Below are 21582 nucleotides of genomic sequence, written 5' to 3'. Positions count from 1 at the left end.
TTTATTCATTTAGCTGACGCTTTTATCCAAAGCGACTTACAATTGCTAATTATGTCAGAGGTCGCACGCCTCTGGAGCAACTAGGGGTTAAGTGTCTTGCTCAGGGACACATTGGTGTCTCACAGTGGATTCGAACCCGGGTCTCTCACACCAAAGGCGTTTTAGCATTATTTACCACGATTTACCATGTTTCTAAGATGATTTACTACGATTTACCACATTCCAGCATGATTTACTATGATTAACATGTTGTTAAAATAATGCCAGCATGATTAGCATGTTGTTAACATGATTAGCATGTTGGTAGCATGATGCTAGCATGATTAGCATGTTGCTAGCATGTTTTTAGTTAGATGCTAACATGATTAGCATGTTGCTAGCATTATGCTAGCATGATTAGTATGTTGCTAGCATGTTTTTAGCAATATGCTGTTGCCAGGTGGTTGCTAGGGTTTTCTGGGTGGTTGCTATGGTGTTGCTAGGCAGTTGCTAAGGTGTTCTGGGTGGTTGCTAGGCAGTTGCTAGGGTATTCTTGGTAGTTGCTAGGCAGTTGCTAGGGCGTTGCTAGGTGGTTGCTAGGGTGTTCTGGGTGGTTGCTATGGTGTTGCTAGGCAGTTGCTATGGTATTCTGGGTGAATGCTAGGGCATTGCTAGGCAGTTGCTAGGTGTTCTGGGTGGTTGCTAGGCAGTTGCTAGGGTGTTTTGGGTGGTTGCTAGAGTTTTTGGGTGGTTACTAGAGCATTTCTAGACGTTGCTAGGGTGTTCAGGGTGGTTGCTAAGGTATTTTTGGTAGTTGCTATGGTGTTACTAGGTGGTTGGTAGTTGTCAAATATGGTTACTATGGAGTTTTTATAGAGTTCTTTAAATCTTTAATAACGAGTTCCTTCAGTACACAAGCATGGAGCAATATCGCAAGGCTACGAGTGTGATATTGCTTTAAAAAATGTAAAAAAAATGTTTTTATATTATTTATTGGTTTAGGGTGGTTGCTAGGGAGCTCTTAGTGGATGCTAGGGTGCTGTAACTGGTTGCTAGGGTGTGGCTATCAAGATTTTAGGCCATTACTTATTGGCTGCTTGATAATATAAATCCTCTGAGGGAGAGAGAGAGGGAGAGAAACGCAGGGGTGTCAGGCCCTTTGGAGTGGTGTGTGTGAAAACGGCAGTTGGGATTCAAATGTTTTTAGAACTCCCCATGTTAAGTCAATGGGACTTTTTTGGCCGCTTTTTCGTCCGCTGTGCGAACATCGTACACCCGATCGCTTAGAAAAGTCATAGCACACCTCTCCTCAATGAGCCGGTCGATTTGACACCTCACTCAGGGGTCTGTGACAAACGATGCGGGGCGCATTACGCGCCAAACTTTTGTCCGGAATAATAATAATAAGAAGAACTAGAATGTACATTTCCTGAAAAAAATGTGAAGTGGTGCTTGCAGTGGCAAAACTCACCACTCGGTTGCTAGGGTGTTGTACACGAACCAACAACCATGTCTGTACGATGTTGTGGAGCTGAAATATGGCTTCTATATGTTGCAATATGGTTGCTAGGTGGCTCTAAACGGTTGCTATGGTGTGAATACACAGTAACCGTGGTGATATTTTACAGACTGTTTCCCAAACGAAACAAAAGAGCCAAACCCCATCTCTATACGATGTTCTGATGAAAAGATATGGGTCTTGATAAACGGTTGCTAGGGTACTCTGTTTGGTTGCTAGGGAGTGGTTTGGCAGCTGCCAATCATGAAACTCCAAAGGCTGCTTGTCAGTATGAATGATATAAACCAACTCCCATGCCTCTGTGACATTCAGAATGGAAGATATTCCTCTTTGGACTTTGGTTGCTAGGGTACTCTGTTTGGTTGCTAGGTAGTGGCTTGGCAGCTGCCAATCATGAAACTCCAAAGGTTGCTTGTCAGTATGAATGATATAAACCAACTCCCATGCCTCTGTGACATTCAGAATGGAAGAAATGCCTCTTTGGATTTTGGTTACTAGGGTACTCTGTTTGGTTGCTATGGAGTTGCTAGGCAGCTGCCAAGGATGAAACTCCAAAGGCTTCTTGCCACTATGAATGATATAAACCAACTCCCATGCCTCTGTGACATTCAGAATGGAAGATATCCCTCTTTGGATTTTGGTTGCTAGGGTACTCTGTTTGGTTGCTAGGGAGTGGCGTGGCAGCTGCCAATCATGAAATTCCAAAGGCTGCTTGTCAGTATGAATTATATAAACCAACTCCCATGCCTCTGTGACATTCAGAATGGAAGATATCCCTCTTTGGATTTTGGTTGCTAGGGTACTCTGTTTGGTTGCTATGGAGTTGCTTGACAACTGCCAATGATGAAACTGCAAAGGCTTCTTGTCACTATGAATAATATAAACCAACTCCCATGCCTCTGTGACATTCAGAATGGAAGATATCCCTCTTTGGATTTTGGTTGCTAGGGTACTCTGTTTGGTTGCTAGGGAGTGGCTTGGCAGCTGCCAGTCATGAAACTCCAAAGGCTGCTTGTCAGTATGAATTATATAAACCAACTCCCATGCCTCTGTGACATTCAGAATGGAAGATATCCCTCTTTGGATTTTGGTTGCTAAGGTGCTCGACAATGGTTGCTAGGGATGGGCTAGGAAGTGTTGAGGTGATTCATGATTGGCTGTTTGCTGCCCCGAGTCAAATGAGACCACCCTCATGTTTCTATGACAAATCAGTCCGGAGATATCCCTTTGATGTCTTTCAATGGAAGTCTATGGAACTTGTTGCTAAGGTGCTCTAAATGGTTGATAGGGCGTGGCTTGATAGCTTCACAATGATCCTGAGAGACTGATTGGTCATCTGAGTAAAATGAGCCCACCCCCTTGTCTCTATGACACTGTGATCCAGAGCTATGTTCAATACAAAAACCTTATGTAATTTACCATAGTAAGTCAATGGGAAACTTTGGGCAGCTCCTGCCCCCCAGGGGTGCAACTTTTACCCCATTGTGAGGTATGTTCTTACAGAGCCTGTCAGCCTCTTCAAATGTGGCAAATCACACGTTTCTGCGAAATCCTCGCTCAGAGCTACGAGTCATCAAAGTTCGTCGCAATGTTAAGTCTATGGGATTTTTCGGCCGCTTTTTCGCCCCTGGGGCGATCACCGTACCCCCGATCGCTTATAAAAGTCATAGCACACCTCTCCTCAATACGCTGGTCAATTTGACACCTCACTCAGGGGTCTGTGACAAACGGTGCAGGGCAAGTTTCGCGCCAGACTTTTGTGTGGAATAATAATAATAATAATAAGTTTGAGCGACAATAACAATAGTGTTGCTTTGAAAAGCACCACTAATAAGTATGGAGGATAACAATAGTGTTGCTTTGAAAAGCACCACTAATAATAATAAGTATGGAGGATAATAATAGTGATGCCTTGCTTTCAGCAAGCACCACTAATAAGTATGGAGGATAACAATAGTAATGCCTTGCTTTCAGCAAGCACCACTAACTAGAATGTACATTTCCTGAAGAAAATGTGAAGTGGTGCTTGCAGTGGCAAAACTCGCCACTGGGCAGATGCTAACACAATTAACATGTTGTGATACCATGATATACCACGTTTTAGCATTATTTACCACGATTTACCATGTTTCTAAGATGATTTACTACGATTTACCACATTCCAGCATGATTTACTATGATTAACATGTTGTTAGAATGATGCTAGCATAATTAGCATGTTGTTAGCATGATGCTAGCATGATTAGCATGTTGCTAGCATGCTTTTAACAAGATGTTAACATGATTAGCATTTTGCTAGCATGTTTTTAGCTAGATGCTAACATGATTAGCATGTTCCTAGCATTATGCTAGCTTGATTAGCATGTTGCTAGCATAATGCTAGCTTTATTAGCATGTTGCTAGTATGTTGCTAGCTTGATTAGCATGATGCTAGCATGATGCTAGCTTGATTAGCATGTTGCTAGCATAATGCTAGCATGATTAGCATGTTGTTAGCATGATGCTAGCTTGATTAGCATTTTGCTAGCATGATGCTAGCATGATTAGCATGTTGCTAGCATGTTTTTAGCAAGATGCTGTTGCCAGGTGGTTGCTAGGGTGTTCTGGGTGGTTGCTAGGGCGTTGCTAGGTGGTTGCTAGGGTGTTCTGGGTGGTTGCTATGGTGTTGCTAGGCAGTTGCTATGGTATTCTGGGTGGATGCTAGGGCATTGTTAGGCAGTTGCTAGGGTGTTCTGGGTGGTTACTAGGCAGTTGCTAAGGTGTTCTGGGTGGTTGCTAGGCAGTTGCTAGGGTATTATTGGTGGTTGCTAGGTAGTTGCTAGGGTATTCTTGGTGGTTGCTAGGGCATTGCTAGGTGGTTGCTATGGTGTTGCTAGGCAGTTGCTATGGTATTCTGGGTGGATGCTAGGGCGTTGCTAGGCAGTTGCTAGGGTGTTCTGGGTGGTTGCTAGGCGTTCTGGGTGGTTACTAGGCAGTTGCTAGGTGTTCTGGGTTGTTGCTAGGCAGTTGCTATGGTGTTCTGGGTGGTTGCTAGAGTTTTTTGGTGGTTACTAGAGCATTTCTAGACGTTGCTAGGGTGTTCAGGGGGTTGCTAAGGTATTTTTGGTAGTTGCTATGGTGTTACTAGGTGGTTGGTAGTTGTCAAATATGGTTACTATGGAGTTTTTATAGAGTTCTTAAAATCTTTAATAACGAGTTCCTTCAGTACGGCACTCGGCCTGCGGCCTCGTGCCTATGGCCGAATAGGCACAAGCATGGAGCAATATCGCAAGGCTACGAGTGTGATATTGCTTTAAAAAATGTAAAAACAATTTTTTATATTATTTATTGGTTTAGGGTGGTTGCTAGGGAGCTCAGAGTGGTTGCTAGGGTGCTGTAACTGGTTGCCAGGGTGTGGCTATGAAGATTTTAGGCCATTACTTATTGGCTGCTTGATAATATAAATCCTCTGAGGGAGAGAGAGAGGGAGAGACGCAGGGGTGTCAGGCCCTTTGGAGTCTGTGTGTGTGAAAACGGCAGTTGGGATTCAAATGTTTTTAGAACTCCCCATGTAAAGTCAATGGGACTTTTTTGGCCGCTTTTTCGTCCGCTGTGCGAACATCGTACACCCGATCGCTTAGAAAAGTCATAGCACACCTCTCCTCAATGAGCCTGTCGATATGACACCTCAATCAGGGGTCTGTGACAAACGGTGCGGGGCAAGTTACGCGCCAAACTTTGTGTATAATAAGTATTAACAATAACAATAGTGTTGCTTTAAAAAAGCACCACTAATAAGTATGGAGGATAACAATAGTGATGCCTTGCTTTCAGCAAGCACCACTAATAATAAGTATGGAGGATAACAATAGTGATGCCTTGCTTTCAGCAAGCACCACTAACTAGAATGTACATTTCCTGAAGAAAATGTGAAGTGGTGCTTGCAGTGGCAAAACTCGCCACTCGGTTGCTAGGGTGTTGTACATGATTGCATACAAGCCAACAACCATGTCTGTATGATGTTGTGGAGCTAAAATATGGCTTCTATATGTTGCAACATGGCTGCTAGGTGGCTCTAAACGGTTGCTAGGGTGTGAATACACAGTTACCATGGTGATGTTTACAGACTGTTTTCCAACCTAAATTAATGAGCCAACCCCCATCTCTATACAATATTCTGATGCAGATATGTAGGTCTTGTAAAATGGTTGCTAGGGTACTCTGTGTGGTTGCTATGGAGTTGCTAGGCAGCTGCCAATGATGAAACTCCAAAGGCTGCTTGTCACTATGAATGATATAAACCAACTCCCATGCCTCTGTGACATTCAGAATGGAAGATATCCCTCTTTGGATTTTGGTTGCTAGGGTACTCTGTTTGGTTGCTAGGGAGTGGCTTGGCAGCTGCCAAACATGAAACTCCAAAGGCTGCTTGTCAGTATGAATGATATAAACCAACTCCCATGCCTCTGTGACATTCAGAATGGAAGATATCCCTCTTTGGATTTTGGTTGCTAAGGTGCTCGACAATGGTTGCTAGGGATGGGCTAGGAAGTGTTGAGGTGATTCATGATTGGCTGTTTGCTGCCCCGAGTCAAATGAGACCACCCTCATGTTTCTATGACAATTCAGTCCGGAGAAATCCCTTTGATCTCTTTCAATGGAAGTCTATGGAACTTGTTGCTAAGGTGCTCTAAATGGTTGCTAGGGCGTGGCTTGATAGCTTCACAATGATCCTGAGAGACTGATTGGTCGTCTGAGTAAAATGAGCCCGCCCCCTTGTCTCTATGACACTGTGATCCAGAGCTATGTTCAATACAAAAACCTTATGTAATTTACCATAGTAGGAAAAACACATGCTATGGTGTAGGACGGCCCATTTTTGTGGAAAAATAATAATAAGAAGAAGAAGGCGTATGGAGGTTAACAATAGTGATGCCTTGCTTTCAGCAAGCACCACTAATAATAATAAGTATGAGCAATAACAATAGTGTTGCTTTGCCTTTGGCAAGCACCACTAATAAGAATAATAATAAGTATGAGCAATAACAATAGTGTTGCTTCGCCTTTGGCCAGCACCACTAATAAGTATGGAGGATAACAATAGTGTTGCTTCGCCTTTGGCAAGCACCACTAATAATAATAAGTATGAGCAATAACAATAGTGTTGCTTCGCCTTTGGCAAGCACCACTAATAAGTATGGAGGATAACAATAGTGAGTGCCTTGCCTTTGGCAAGCACCCACTAATAATAAGTATGAGCAATAACAATAGTGAGTGCCTTGCCTTTGGCAAGCACCCACTAATAATAAGTATGAGCAATAACAATAGTGTTGCTTCGCCTTTGGCAAGTACCACTAATAAGTATGGAGGATGACAATAGTGAGTGCCTTGCCTTTGGCAAGCACCCACTAATAATAAGTATGAGCAATAACAATAGTGAGTGCCTTGCCTTTGGCAAGCACCCACTAATAATAAGTATGAGCAATAACAATAGTGTACTAACTAGAATGTACATTTCCTGAAGAAAATGTGAATGGTGCTTGCACTGGAAAAATTCGGCACGGTTTGCTAGGGTGCAGTTAGCTAGTTTTTAGCAAGATGATAACAAAATTAGCATCATGCTAGCGTGATAAGCATGTGACTAACATAATGCTAGCATGTTGCTAGTATGATTAGCATGTAGCTAGCATGATTCTATCATGATTAGCATGTTGTTAGCCTGATGCTAGCATGATGCTATCATGATTAGTTTGTTGTTAGCATGATGTTAGCATATTTTTAACAAGATGCTAACATGAATAGCATGTTTGCTAGCATGTTTGTAGCAACAAGCTTGCATGATTAGCATGTAGCTAGTATCATGCTAGCATTATTAGCATGTTGCTAGCAACATGATAGCATTATTAGCATCTTGCTAGCATCATGTTAACATGATTAGCATGTAGCTAGCATCATGTTAGCATTATTAGCATTTTGATAGCATCATGCTAGCATGATTATCATGTTGCTAGCATGTTTTTACCACGTTGCTAGCATGGTTTACCATGATTTACCATAGTTTACCATGATTTACGACGATTTACCATAGTTTACCATCATTTACTATAGTATACCATGATTTACCATGTTCTAGTATGATTTACTATGATTCTTACATGATTTACCATAGTTTACCATGATTTACCATAGTTTACCATGATTTACCATGATTTACCATAGTTTACCATGATTCACCACGTTGTAGTATGATTTACCATAATGCTAGCATGATTTACCATAGTTTACCATGATTTACCACGTTGTAGTATGATTTACCATAATTCTAGCATGATTTACCATAGTTTACCATGATTTAGTCAAAAGAGCCAAGACCCATCTCTATACGATGTTTTGATGCAGAGATATACGTTTTGCTAAACGGTTGCTAGAGTATTTGCACTAATAATAAGAAGTATGGAGAAGAACAATAGTGAGTGCCTTGCCTTTGGCAAGCACCCACTAATAAACTGCCTTTTTGCAATAGCAATAGTGAGTGCCTTGCCTTTGGCATGTACCCACTAATAATAATAAGTATAGAGAAGAACAATAGTGAGTGCCTTGCCTTTGGCAAGCACCCACTAACTAGAATGTACATTTCCTGAAGAATATGCAAGGCACTCACTATTGTTATTTCTCATCCTTCTTAGTGGGTGCTTGCCAAAGGCAAGGCACTCACTATTGTTATTCTTCATACTTATAGTGGTGCTTGCCAAAGGCAAGGCATCACTATAGTTATTGCTCATACTTATTCTTCTTCTTCTTATTAGTGGGTGCTTGCCTTTGGCAAGGCACTCACTATTGTTATTGCTCATACTTATTAGTGGGTGCTTGCCAAAGGCAAGGCACTCACTATTGTTCTTCTCCATACTTATTAGTGGTGCTTGCTAAAGGCAAGGCATCACTCTTATTGCTCATACTTATTATTATTAGTGGGTGCTTTCCAAAAGCAAGGCACTCACTATTTTTATTCTCCATACTTATTAGTGGGTGCATGCCAAAGGCAAGGCACTCACTATTGTCATTCTCCATACTTATTAGTGGGTGCTTGCCAAAGGCAAGGCACTCACTATTGTTATTGCTCATACTTATTATTAGTGGGTGCTTGCCAAAGGCAATGCACCCACTATTGTTATTCTCCACTAGGGTATTCTGTGTGGCTGCTAGGCAGTTGCTAGGGTATTCTGGGTGGTTGCTAAGCTGTTGCTAGGGTGTTCTGGGTGGTTGCTATGGTGTTGCTAGGTGGTTGCTAGGGTGTTCTGGGTGGTTTCTATGGTGTTGCTAGGTGGTTGCTAGGGCATTTTGGGTGGTTTTCGTAATGGTGTTAGCATATTGCTAGGGTGTTCTGGGTGGTTGCTAAGGTATTTTGGATGGTTGCTAGGCTGTTGCTAGGGTTTTCTGGGTGGTTGCTATGGTATTCTTGGTGGTTGCTAGGGTGTTCTGGGTGGTTGCTATGGTTTTGCTAGGCGGTTGCTAGGGTATTCTGGATGGTTGCTAGGGCGTTGCTAGGCAGTTGCTTGGGTGTTCTGGGTGGTTGCTATGGTGTTGCTAGGCGGTTGCTAGGGCATTCTGGGTGGTTGCTAGGGCGTTGCTAGGCATTTGCTCAGGTGTTCTGGGTGGTTGTTAGGCAGTTGGTAGGGTTTTCTGGGTGGTTGCTATGGTGTTGCTAGGCGGTTGCTAGGGTATTCTCGGTGGTTTGCTAGGGCATTTCTAGGCGGTTGCTCAGGTGTTCAGGGTGGTTGCTATGGTGTTACTAGGTGGTTGGTAGTTATCACAGATGGTTACTATGGAGTTTGTATAAAGTTCTTAAAATCTTTATAACAAAAAATATTAAAACATTTTATTTCTATCTTTATTCTATTTAATTTATTTGTGCTATTGCTTGTTTATTGTTTATTTGTTCTTATTTTATTAATGACTGTTTAATGGTGTTTTTGTTCAACATTTCAAATCAGGCTTGTGCTGTGTGTTAGCTATTGTGCAACAGATTTGCCTTATTGTAAAAACAAATATCACTGCATAATAAAAAAATAGGGGAGATAAGGGTTTGTCTAAAAAATGTCCCACTCTGGCATAAAAAAAAATAAAAAAATCCCCTCTCAAAAGAGGCATCTAAGGGGGGAATTCCCCCCATTTTCCTATATGAAATTCAGGCCCTGAATTAATGCCTGTTAAAACTGGAGCATTTCTATAAATATTTCTATATAAGAAGGCTTCAAATAGATCGGTATCGTGATCGGTATCGGCATATACTGCTTCCTGTGATCAATTTTACATTAAAACTATTATATATATATATATATATATATATATATATATGTGTGTAAATATATATAATAGTTTTAATGTAAATATATAATAGTTTTAATGTAAAATGATTCAACCCCCATTGCAAATCAGTTTTATTGACAAAATGTACAGACTTTCAGCTGTTTGCAATGAACAAATCAAACAAAAGTAATTGAAATAGCTCAACACAACAAATATTTCAAGTTGTTTCGCCAAATTCAACTGAATGCAACTTTTAATGAATGCAACTTCTCAAAATAATTCAACCCTTTCATGGCAAGCATCTGTAGTACTTAGTAGAACACCCTTTTGCTGTTATGACCTGCTGCAAACAAGATGTATAACCAGACACCAGCTTCTGGCAGCGTTTCTGAGGAATCTTAGCCCACTCCTCATGAGCACTACTTCTTGCCTTTCTAGTTTGTCAAGTCACCCTTATTTTATAGCGCTTTTTACAATACAGATTGTTTCAAAGCAGCTTTACAGAGATAACAGGAAAATAATGCAACAAAGTTTGTTTCTGCTTTACATCCAACTCAAGTAAGTTCAGTGATGGTTCATTTTTGTTGTAAAAAGTTATTAATTTAGTTCATTTATATAGCCGCTCTGGAGAAAACAGTGATGTCATCATCCACCTCAGTTCAGTTTTCATATAATGGTGTCAATGCAGGCAGATCAATAATATTGTTGAATATTAGTATTAATATTATTATTATTATAAGTGCTGTCTGTAAAAATGACAGCTAGTGGTAGAAATAGGTACTGCAGTACAAATTCAAAATATCAGAGATCGTTGTTTCCCCCTCCCCCTCCCCCTCCTCCTCACACTTGGGTCGCCAGATTGAGCACAAGCAACAAGAACAAGCGCAATTGACAACGAAAGCCGAGGAGACTTACATAGACTTTACTTATCATGTAAATTGATGAGTTGAATTATCCGCATTTTAATATGCTCTCATTCATAGAGATTTTTAGATGGATATCGAGGCTTTTTAGGTTGTGTGGAATCTGCAATATCTGACCCAGTTTTTTTGCTCGTTTCCAAGGCTGCAATACGCTGTGTTTCCTGCCACCTGGCATTCCGGGATGTCGAAATACTATTGGGTGAACTGGCAGTGGGTGAGATCACACAGACCAAAACAAAAACCGACTGACAACTGGTAAAGTAAAATAACTGGCTGTAGAAGTGTTTTGTAGCAGTATTACCGCTCAGAAGTCAGATTGGATTGGAACATTCAGAATATTTATCCAGTTCCATCTGGTTGAAGATTGGAGTTATAATGCCGGTATGGAGACGGTTTTGTTGAGAATCAGTGCCACTGGCTGTCGTGTGGATGAGGCCTTCACAGGGGAGAGTCTAGTTGACACAATCTCTGCTGACACTTCAGGGATGCGTTGTGGTTGTGTCTAGGCGCAGGTCCACCATCTGATCTGGATCCGGCCCGGATCTGGCTGACTACAGTAAACCTCGGAATAAACAGAAAGACTAACATTAGTGTAGATGCCATTCTTCTTATGATGTAACGAGTACATTGGGTATTATAGGAAGTGTTCCCGGTTCCAGCTGACCTAGTTTATGCAACCTAACAATCATTTAACTGATTTGAATAATATAAATTTATAATGTTCTATGTGTATGCCAGGTTAAAGACGTGTGTTTTTGACTAGATTTAAACTGACAGAGTGTGTCTGTGTAGCAGACGGGACCTACGTCCGCTTAGTAGGGGTAAATCACTCTTCCCTGAATGGCTGGAAGTCAGAGGATCTAAGTCCCTAACCCCCAGGCCTATTAATCTCGTGTCTACTCTGCCCGCTCAGTAAAGCACAATAGCTTAGGCTTTAGGATTTGGACCTGTCACGGTGGAGACCTAAAGTGCAGAATATCAGTAGCCTAACTGTCAGTGTGTGTGACTTAACTTGTATTCCCCCTACCTACTATACTTTACAGACAGAGAATGAGACGCCCCTACTTCAGGGAAGATGGAAAAACTTCACAGTAAAAGCAATAGTGTAAAAGTTGAGAAATGAGTGGTTATTTATTATACTAAATACCAGTATTCTAATACTGAGTAAAAAAAAAAAAAAAAAAAAAAAAAAAAATATATATATATGTTTATAAATCAAATGTAAAACGTATAGGAAAGGAATGGTTTCTCTATCAACCTGTAACCATCATAAAATGTTCAAACCCTTGTATTGAGTGGCTCAATAACACTTTGAAAGTTTTACTTAACAACATCAGCATATATCTGAATACACTGCAGATAAACCTCATATGCAAATAACAGCAGTATATAGCCTACTTGTGAATGTAATTCACACAACAGTAACCTTCAGGTCAATTGTAACCTCAGAAACAGTTTTGCACAATACACTTAACAACACTCCATGACCAACCTCAGTTCAACGTTCCTTTTGGTTCGGATTGTCCACGTTACGTATGTGCCGACCGTACACCAATTAATAGAACATGTCCATCACGAGGGCGTTGCTATCCCGTGACAATGGTGGAGTCATGTGTGGCAGGGTAGCCTATTACTCCTCGACCGCACTGTGTATCAATGGCGTGAGAGAGATAGAGGGAGAGGGAGAGAGCAGGTGAGATGAGCCACAGGCACTTCCCGGGCTATAGCTGTGAAGTGAACTGGCTGGTTGTCTTCCTTCCCTTGCGTGACAAGCTTCCAACGTTGGCGACGAGCTAGTATAGCTAAATAATCAACACTTTGCACTACATAGCGAGAACGTTTGCCTCGCACTATGCAAACTATACTTGTTGATGATATGACGACGGATGAATCTTCAGTAATGATGGCGTGGAGTCTTCCGCTCTTACACACGCCACTCAAACCGTAACTGTTCCGTAGCTCAGACCAAAACATGTAGCACACGCAATAACTAAGAGCTAAACTGTTATTTACTGAATCATCATACCGAAATCTCCGTCAGCATGGGACCTCTTCGGACGCCGCCGTCCTCTCTGTTGTTCTTTACAAAACTTTTTTTAGTCCCGCCCCCTCCTCTCCTCTCATTCACCAGTGTACCAGCATGCAAGTCATTGATTGGCCGAGTCTATGTCCAAGTTCCTGTGTGCGACTGGTTGAAAATATTCTGGGGGATTTCTTCATGTTATCGTAGGAGCTACATATCAAGAAATATGTGCACACTCTGGGTGTACACCTACATCTGCTACTCAAACAATGCTAGGAAGACTATTCCAAAGTTTAGGAAATAAGGAAAAGGATCTACCGCCTGCAGTTGATTTTATATTCTAAGTAATATCAACCAGAATTTTGAGATTGCAATAGACGTGAAGGACTATAATGCGTTAATAGCTCGCTCAAGTACTGGGGAGCTAAACCATTTAGTGCTTTGTAAGTATTAAGCAAGATAAAAAAAAAATTATACAATGTTTAATAGGGAGTCAATGCAGTGTTGACAGAACCGGGCTAATATGGTCATACTTCCTGGTTCTAGTAGGAACTCTAGCTGCTGCGTTCTGGACCAGTTGGAGTTTGTTTATTAAGTGTGCAGGGCAACCACCCAGTAGAGCATTACAATAATCTAGCCTTGAGGTCATGAACTCATGAACTAACTGTTCCGCATTTTTCATTGAAAGCATATGCCGTTCAGTAATATTCTTGGGTTTGCATGCTGCAACCGCCGTCTTCAAATCCCACCAGACATTTTCTATGGGGTTCAAATCAGGTGACTGTGATGGCCAGCATTGGCCACTGTCTTCCAGAATCTTCCGGGACTTCTTCTGCAACCAAGCCTTGGTGGTTCCTCACTGACGGCACAATGTTTTCTCCTAGGATTTCCTGATATACAAAAATGAATCCATCTTGCCTTCCACACGCTTCAGGTTTCCAGTGCCAGAGGATGCAAAGCAGCGCTAGAGCATCACCGAGCCTCCACCATGCTTGACTGTAAGGCAGTGTTTTTTCAGCATATGCTTCATTATTCTTGCTCCAGACACACTGCTGATCCATAGGGCCGAAAAGGTCCAGTTTTGTTTCATTGCTCCACAGAACAGAATCCCAAAACTTCTGTGGCTTATTTATACTATTTTGAGCAAAATGAAGCTGACTTTGCTTTTGGGTCAGTAGTGGTGTGTAGTCTTGGAGTTCTGTCATGGAAACCATCTGCGTTTAGTATGTACCGTACTGTGCAAGCTGAAACCTCAGTGCCTGTTGCCACCAAGTCTTGCAGCAGGTCTTTTGCAGTCACTCAATGGTTTTTCTGAAACCGCCTTCTCAGAATCTGGTTACAGCCGTTGATAGCTTCCTTTTTCTGCCCCGCCCAGGTAGTGTAACCACTGTTCCTTTAACTTTGAACTTGCAAACTATGATTCCAATGGTGTCTCTAGGAACATTTAGTGCCTTCACTATCTTTTTGTATCCTGTTCATTGTTTGTGAACTTAACTTTTTGGACCATTCTTTTTACTTCATGTGTATTTCATGTGTTCTACAACTGTTTTGCAGATTTGTGCAGTTGTGAGGGATTCTATTCAGGGGGTTAAATAATATTGAGACTGCAGAATAGGGGTGTGCCATATCATACCGTCCACGATAACACCGGTACACATTTTTACATGATAAAAAAAAGTGTCATATCGAAATATCAATGATATAGCGACGCGATAACGTATGGCACATTTACGTTCCCTAGCGCGCACAACAACAACACCTGTCTGAGAGTAAGAGCAGCATGTCAGTCTCCGATGACGATTTAGTACCTAAAAAGTGAGCTACTTCTATAGTATGGAAGTGGTTTGGTTAAGAGGTCAGACCTCCAACAAAGCACAATATTTAGCAAAATATGCAAGAAAACTGTTATCGCTAAAGGTGGAAACACAACAAACTTGTTTCACCAATTGAAGAAAAAACACATCGTCGAGTACAACTTGGCTATGAAGGTACGTGAGGAAGAGATACAAGCACTGGGCTCGAATTTCGGCGCGAGATTGCGGGTATTGCACATAATTTTAACAATTCCCGCAGGTCTCCCACTTATAATGTGGGAAATTCCCCCGCAAAGAGTAGCCTAAATGAATCCACACAGATTATAAAATCAAATCAATAATTTAAAACTTTTTAACTCTTTATTTGTATCTTTATTATTTTGTATACATTTTTGCTACTTTTTTCAATTTAATTCAAAGATTGAAATCAAGCTTCCTGGTGTTGTGTAAACTAGCTTCCTGGTGTTGTGTAAAAAAGCAGCACTCAGTAGCTTCGGGACTTCTTCGCTGTATTCTCGCTTTTTGCTCGCAGGTTTCTCTCTAGAGCTCCCCCCACAGCTTCGGAATAGATATTTGACAACACTGTTGTAAAAACTCGTTGTTGATTCTCAGACACCAGAGGCTCTATATCAACGACATCAAAGCAGATGGGACGTTCTTTAAAACGTCTTCTTCATTTGGGTTCGGACAGCGTGAGGGAGCGCAATAATGACAGCATTTTAGCAGATTTCTTTTGGCCGTAAAGCAATTGTTTACATCGCGAGACCTGATATCACGCGAGACTTCCTGACCGCCGGCTCAAAGTTGCAAGTGCGTATTTTCCGCTCACGGGCACCAGGGGGGTGCGAAACGACCACCATTCAACCCGAAATAAGTAATATAACCATTCCAATGACTCTGAAGCTGTTCAGTTAAGGTAAAAAAAAGTTACTTAGTTCACCTTTAACAACAAAATTACCCCATTGTAAAAACGCAATGAGTGAGCAAACATTTAGGTGAGATAAATGTAATGAAAAAAAATGAAAAATTTTTTTTTCCTATATCGTCATAAATATCATTATCGCAAATATTCTTGAAATATCATGATATAATTCTGAGGCTATATCACCCATCCCTACAGCTGAAGTCATTAAAAGTAGCATTTTCAGTTGAATTTGGAGAAACCACTTGAAACAATTGTTGTGTTGAGCTATTTAAATTACTTTTGTATGATTTGTTCATTCCAAACAGCTGAAAGTCTATAAATTTTGCCAATAATGGCCGTTGACTCTCTTTGCATTGATCTCCTCAGATCATTACTGTATGAATAGTGCGCGTTGTCAGGCTGTCAATTAGTGGATAATAAGACTACAAAATGAGACTGATAGTGACTGACATCTCTCTTTCTTCATTCAGATTACATAAACTGAGAATATTTGTTTTCGTTTTGAATTGGATATTTTAAATGTAGACTCTAATATGTTTTTAGATATATTGATCATGTCTGTGTGACAAGTATTCACTGAGTTTTGTTTCATTTTTGTGACGTCGTCCAGAAAAAAGTTCACGGAAACAGAGATGGCAGAAAGCACACCCTGTTTGTTTTCTTTATTTTACGAAAGCACAATGTTTTGTAAGTAGACCCTTTACTGTTTTGAATGATATATTGCTTTTATACAGTATGTATGACCATAAGTCGATTTCGCTGCTATGTGAAAAAAATCCACCAAACCACACTGGTGCGCAGGGCCGTGCAGAGACCTCTGGAGGGGCAGGTGCTCAAAGTATAAAAGGGGGCACATGGAACAAGGCTTTAAATAGGGCTGTGCTCAAAATATCAATACAGCAATATATCAATATGGATGATTCTGTATCGATACGGCAGCAAATGCATTGATGCAGTTTTGAAAAAGAAACAGAACAGAAAAGACTAATTTTAAGTTTAAGAGTAAAAAAAATAAATATTATGTGCACCTATTAATAACTCTGGGATTAGAAACTGAAGTATCTTAAGTTGTCCCAACCTGATGGATTTTTTCTTCTCTGTTAAACAGAATAATAAAGAACAGCTTTAATAGTAAACTGTGTAGGACAAAACCAACGTGGCCCATGTTTCGTTCAGTACAGTACAGTTTTATTTAATGCCATGTCAGCATCTGTGGCTATTTTCATGGCATAAACTGATTTACAAAAATACAAGAGTTACATTTATAAAATGAAAATAAAAACAAAGCAAACAGAAAAAATTCAGCAATTAATACTTTACAAGATTTTTAACATTAATGTGGTACCTGTTCTGGTAAATTCTTACTAAAGTCCTTAAGTGAGTTTGCTGCCTTTGCTGTTGTTGTTGTTACTGCTGCTGATGATGATGATGATGATGATGATACTGCTGGAGCTGATCTGAGACTGTAGACATTAAAACAAACATATAGGAGATATATTAGCTGATTAAAATTTTTTATGTGACCATGACAAGATGTAAAGATTGCTGACAGTGTTTGGAACTGGCTCACTAGCTCACTGACCTGCTGTAAAGCTGCAGATTCTGCCCAGGCTGCTAGGGGAGATGTTCACAGAGGCTGCTGCAGGGCAATTCCACGCAAAACTGTCACATCCATAACGCCAACTAAATACCATGGCATTGTGTTGGCGTTATGGATGTGACAGTTTTGCGTGGAATTGCCCTGCACACAAAACATAAGATACTGGTAAGCCTTACCAGTGTTGTGATAATAATTTAAGGCACTCTACGTTTTTTTTTTTTATTAATACTGTAGAAATAATAACAATAGTTTAAAGTATAAATAATAGTTTTTAGTCAAATAACATAAAAAGACCAGACCCTCTGAAACTTGTCTCTCTCAAACAGAAAGCTAACGTTACTTCTACAGCCTACACACAGCAATATAAACAACATCTCTGTCTGCATGCTCCCTTCACGTCGTTCTTGTAAAATAATAATAATAAGTAAACAAACATCAAAAGCACTTCGCTGAGAATGAAACACCACTTACCAGCAGCCGCAGAGTTGAAGATATCCTCTGGTAGTGCGCGTAGCCGCGCGAAATAAAAAAATGCGCGTGCAGCGTGAGGAATCGTCCCGGATGAGTTCGTAAGGTGAAAGGTCATCATGTGGGTCATTTTATTTACGGCTAAATTATTATTCATTAATTTTACTAATAGTTAGATTGGGCAGGCATCCACAAAAGGGCCTTTAATAAAAAAAAGGAGAGGAAATTTTGCCTTGACAAAAGGGCACTTTGGGCACAAAGGGGCAAAAGGGCAGGTGCTGGAGCACCCAACGCCCCCCCCCCCCCCCTTGCACGTGCCTGCTGGTGCGTTCGTCGGCCCCAGAGATTTAAGTATGGTCTTCAGTGCCCATAATTGCAATGCATATGTTTTTTTTTTTAAACCTTAAAATTGCATATGTTTCTCTACTACTTATACAGGGACTCCTGTTCACAGTGGCTCCTCCTCTCCTTTACCCTTGACACCTAGCAAGGATTACACTGGAGGGCTTTTCTCAGGGCTGGAAACCCAGAGGAACTACGAACTAAATGAGGTGAGTCCTTAACCCAGGTGCAAGAACCCTCAAGTCTTGTTTACTGTCAATAGTAAAAATACCCTATTAGACTTCAAATCTGATTTAAAATCTGAATCTGACAAACACATACTGCACTTGTATATTTAAAAAAAAAATATATGGCAAATGGAATGAATGTGTTTATAACAAATTATAGGAAAATAACCCTATTTAAATATTCATGATCAAACTGTGTACATATGGTGTCATTGGTCACTCGAAACTTACAGAAATATTTATAGATTTTTTTTACTTTCTGTAAAAACAGTTTTTACTGACTGTGTCCTGCTTTTAATGGTTTTATGTTTTTTTTTTTTTTTTTACATGTTTAACCTGGGAAAAGTTTATAATGTCCATTAAATACTAATCTGACATATATATTTGAAGTTATAAGTTAAATAAGAAGTTATTATTGCAATGTAAGTTTAATTGTATATAAGAGATGATATTAGAGATTGATTTTTAATACCCAATTCTGATACTGAATACTTGTTTATGTCCATGTTTTGTATAAGTTGTAAATGAATATGTTTTGAAACTAAGCATTTAAGTATAATTTTACTGAGATGTACCTGTATTATTGGCAGATATGGAGTGACAACTGTTATTTATGTGCATTTATGTTGTGCATATTTTATGTAGTATATATGTGCATATTAAGTAGTCTGCTATACTGTTACAAAGATCTCATTGATTTACATAACAAGCTAATATTAGTTCATTTTACTTTGTAACCATATAACCATCTGAAACTACACCAATTGCATATTTATCAAATGACAAATAATAGATAGATTGATAGATCGCTGAAATAATACATTAATTTCCACAGAGCTAGTATATAGATCACTATTAATAATAAAAATATAGTAAATGTTAATACAATTTTGAGACTTTTAAATTAGTGGATGGTTACATACAGTGGCCATTCTGTTGGAAATGTATGTTTGAAGAACATCCCTGAGCATCCCTGGTGCAGGTGCAGGGTATTGAAGAGCACAGGCGAGAAAGAGAGAATTAAACTGTTATTTCTAATTTGCACTCATCCAAGGCTCTTTTATTCCTTCAAAGGTGCACTATGCACAAAATTACAGTTACTGTTTGTAATCACAACATTCAAACATGGCCCCTCCTCATGGGTGGAACACCGCCAGAAGAACATGTGCTCTCCCTGATAGTTACACGTGCAGCTCAACTGACTCAAGAGAATGCCAGTGGGAAGATGAGTGATGAGCTATGTTGAAAATATTTTTTCAAATACTGTGTTTATCATGCATAAATAGCATTTTTTATTTAATTTTTCTGTAACAGACAGCAGTCAACAAAGCAATTACAACATTAGTTAATGGTTTTTGTGTCGAAACAGGACACCTTTTTTGTCGACACAGACGAAAAATGCTCACCCTTAGCGCTGCATGCCGTTTTTGGTTGGAGTGACACACTCACTGGCCAAAAATACAAAGCAAAAAGCAACTGTAAAAATCTAGAACCCATCCCACCCCTGGTAGACTTCAAGAAAATAAAAATAAATTACAAACATAGAATGTAGACACAGAAAAATAATAGTAATAATAAATCAATAAAAGAATTACATAGATGTTTAAAAAATGTACACAATATCAAAAGCATTATGCCATAAATTCACAGTCTTAACATTAGATCCATGCATACGAGAAGTTGAGAGTTCCATCGATATAATGTCCAACAAAGACACTGTCCATGTTTAGGGTGCATCAAAAATGAATTTTGATATGGGTGAGTGCTAAAAGTGTTCCAATATATGTAGAAACAACACATGCAAAATATTTTTCCAGTACATGATGATTTAGGGGTGCCACCGCACATCTGTTTTTGTTGGATAAAGTGGTTAACAGTGCTCAATGGTCGCCATGGAGATCTGAGGTAAACAATACTACAGCTCAAGAAAACTGAGGTGATCTTTCTGTTTGAGGTGATCTTTCTGTGTTGGGTATGTATTATTACATATTACTATCATATCTGTAGTTGTGTCTTTGTATACTTATCATAAGTCATTTAAAGGTCCCATGACATGAAATTTTCACTTTCTGAGGTTTTTTAACATTAATATGAGTTCCCCTAGCCTGTATATGGTCCCCAAGTTTCTAAAAATTTCAATCGGTGTAAATCGAGCTTTTGCTATCTTTCTCTGCCTTTGAGAAAATGGAGGCTCATACGCGCTGATCTTGAATCTCCTCCTTATGACGTCATAAGGAGGAAATGTTACCTCCCCTGTCTCTGCTTTGCCCACCCAGAGAATATTTTCCGCCCTTGAGAAAATGCGCTAGGAAGTAGGAACGCGCGCGCGCGATTTTAGTTTGTCCACGAGAGATATCATGGCTTTTGAGCGAGCGAAGCATAACAATTGCTCAATAATTGGATGTACAAATGAACACCGAAGGGTCAATACAGAGCTGGGCTTGCTGAACGTCTGAAACTAAAGTCTGGATCACTCTCTTTGGCTCAGCTACACACCTCGGACAAGTAAGTCAACTAATGATATATAAGTGTGTTGCTTTACTGTTTATGGTTACCTAGATTTTACACGTAGAATGTGGCTGTAACATTAGCTATGCAGCTATGCAGTTTATGTGTGTGAATACACACACTGTAACGCGAGTGTTGTACACGTCTTTGTTATTTGGACAACCGTTTTCCTGTTGGTTATATGGCGCGCGCGATATCCGCATTTCAAGATCGCAGAGCTTGATGTAATTGTAATAAGATAAATACAGACGTTACAGATCTCTCATGAAAAGGCAACAGTAGGTTAGCGTTAGCTACATGATAATAACTGTAAACCATCCGAATAAAGTACCGTATCCAGACATAATATTTTAAACTAACCATTCGGAAACGTCCTGCTGGAGCCGCTGAGTTGCAACTTCTTCATCCGTTGCTTCTCCATCTGGATCAGATTCTGGGTCAAACTGAAATGCTTGAAAGACTGCGTGTCTTTGTGCCATTGCTATATCCAACGTAAACATGCACGCCACGTTACCGTTGCGCAAGATGGTCAAGGCCACACCCACCCTCCACCTTGCGCCGCCTTTCTCCTCCTCATTAGTATTTAAAGCTACAGACACCGAAACGGCCTGTCTGAAGGAAGCTCATTCTGGGACTGGCTTGTAGTGGCTATAATTCTGCACCGAGGCTGAATTTTTGGAAAGAGATTTCAGATACAGTACTAGGGACCACTAAGGCCTATATTAAAGCCTACAAAAAGTAGCATGTCATGGGACCTTTAAGTCATATTTATAGGTATTTGGTGCTCATTACATCTAGCTAATGTTAGCTAGCAACAGATTGCTAACTACAGTTAACTATCTATGTTATTAGATAGCTCCCTAAGCTATTAAGCTTAACATCAACAGTATTCTAGAGTGGACAATGTCATATTCAGAGTATAGATGTCTCATGTTTATTGAGAGTAGCATTGTAGTTGTTACAGTAAA

At 40.1% G+C, this 21582-nt stretch overlaps 1 protein-coding gene and 1 long non-coding RNA gene across 3 annotated transcripts in view; one reads left to right on the top strand and one right to left on the bottom strand.

The window, feature by feature from the left end:
* Positions 1-21582, top strand: part of LOC309495590 (MSL complex subunit 3-like) — a 520390-nt gene that overhangs the window by 474627 nt on the left and 24181 nt on the right. For both annotated transcript variants that reach the window (XM_082165386.1, XM_082165387.1), the window contains exon 10: positions 17976-18088. In XM_082165386.1, the coding sequence (XP_082021512.1) occupies positions 17976-18088 (113 nt within the window). The remainder of the gene's footprint in view (positions 1-17975; positions 18089-21582) is intronic.
* Positions 9787-17969, bottom strand: LOC309495658. The gene is made up of 3 exons (XR_014204766.1): positions 17541-17969; positions 17052-17108; positions 9787-16932 (listed from the first exon to the last, which is right to left on the bottom strand). It is a non-coding gene; the product is annotated as an uncharacterized lncRNA (long non-coding RNA).

Source organism: Leuciscus leuciscus, assembly GCF_965113295.1.
Source record: "Leuciscus leuciscus genome assembly, chromosome: 3".
Lineage (NCBI taxonomy): Eukaryota > Metazoa > Chordata > Actinopteri > Cypriniformes > Leuciscidae > Leuciscus > Leuciscus leuciscus.
The sequence above is the reverse complement of the archived record's forward strand: the minus strand, read 5'-3'. Positions and strand labels throughout refer to the sequence as shown.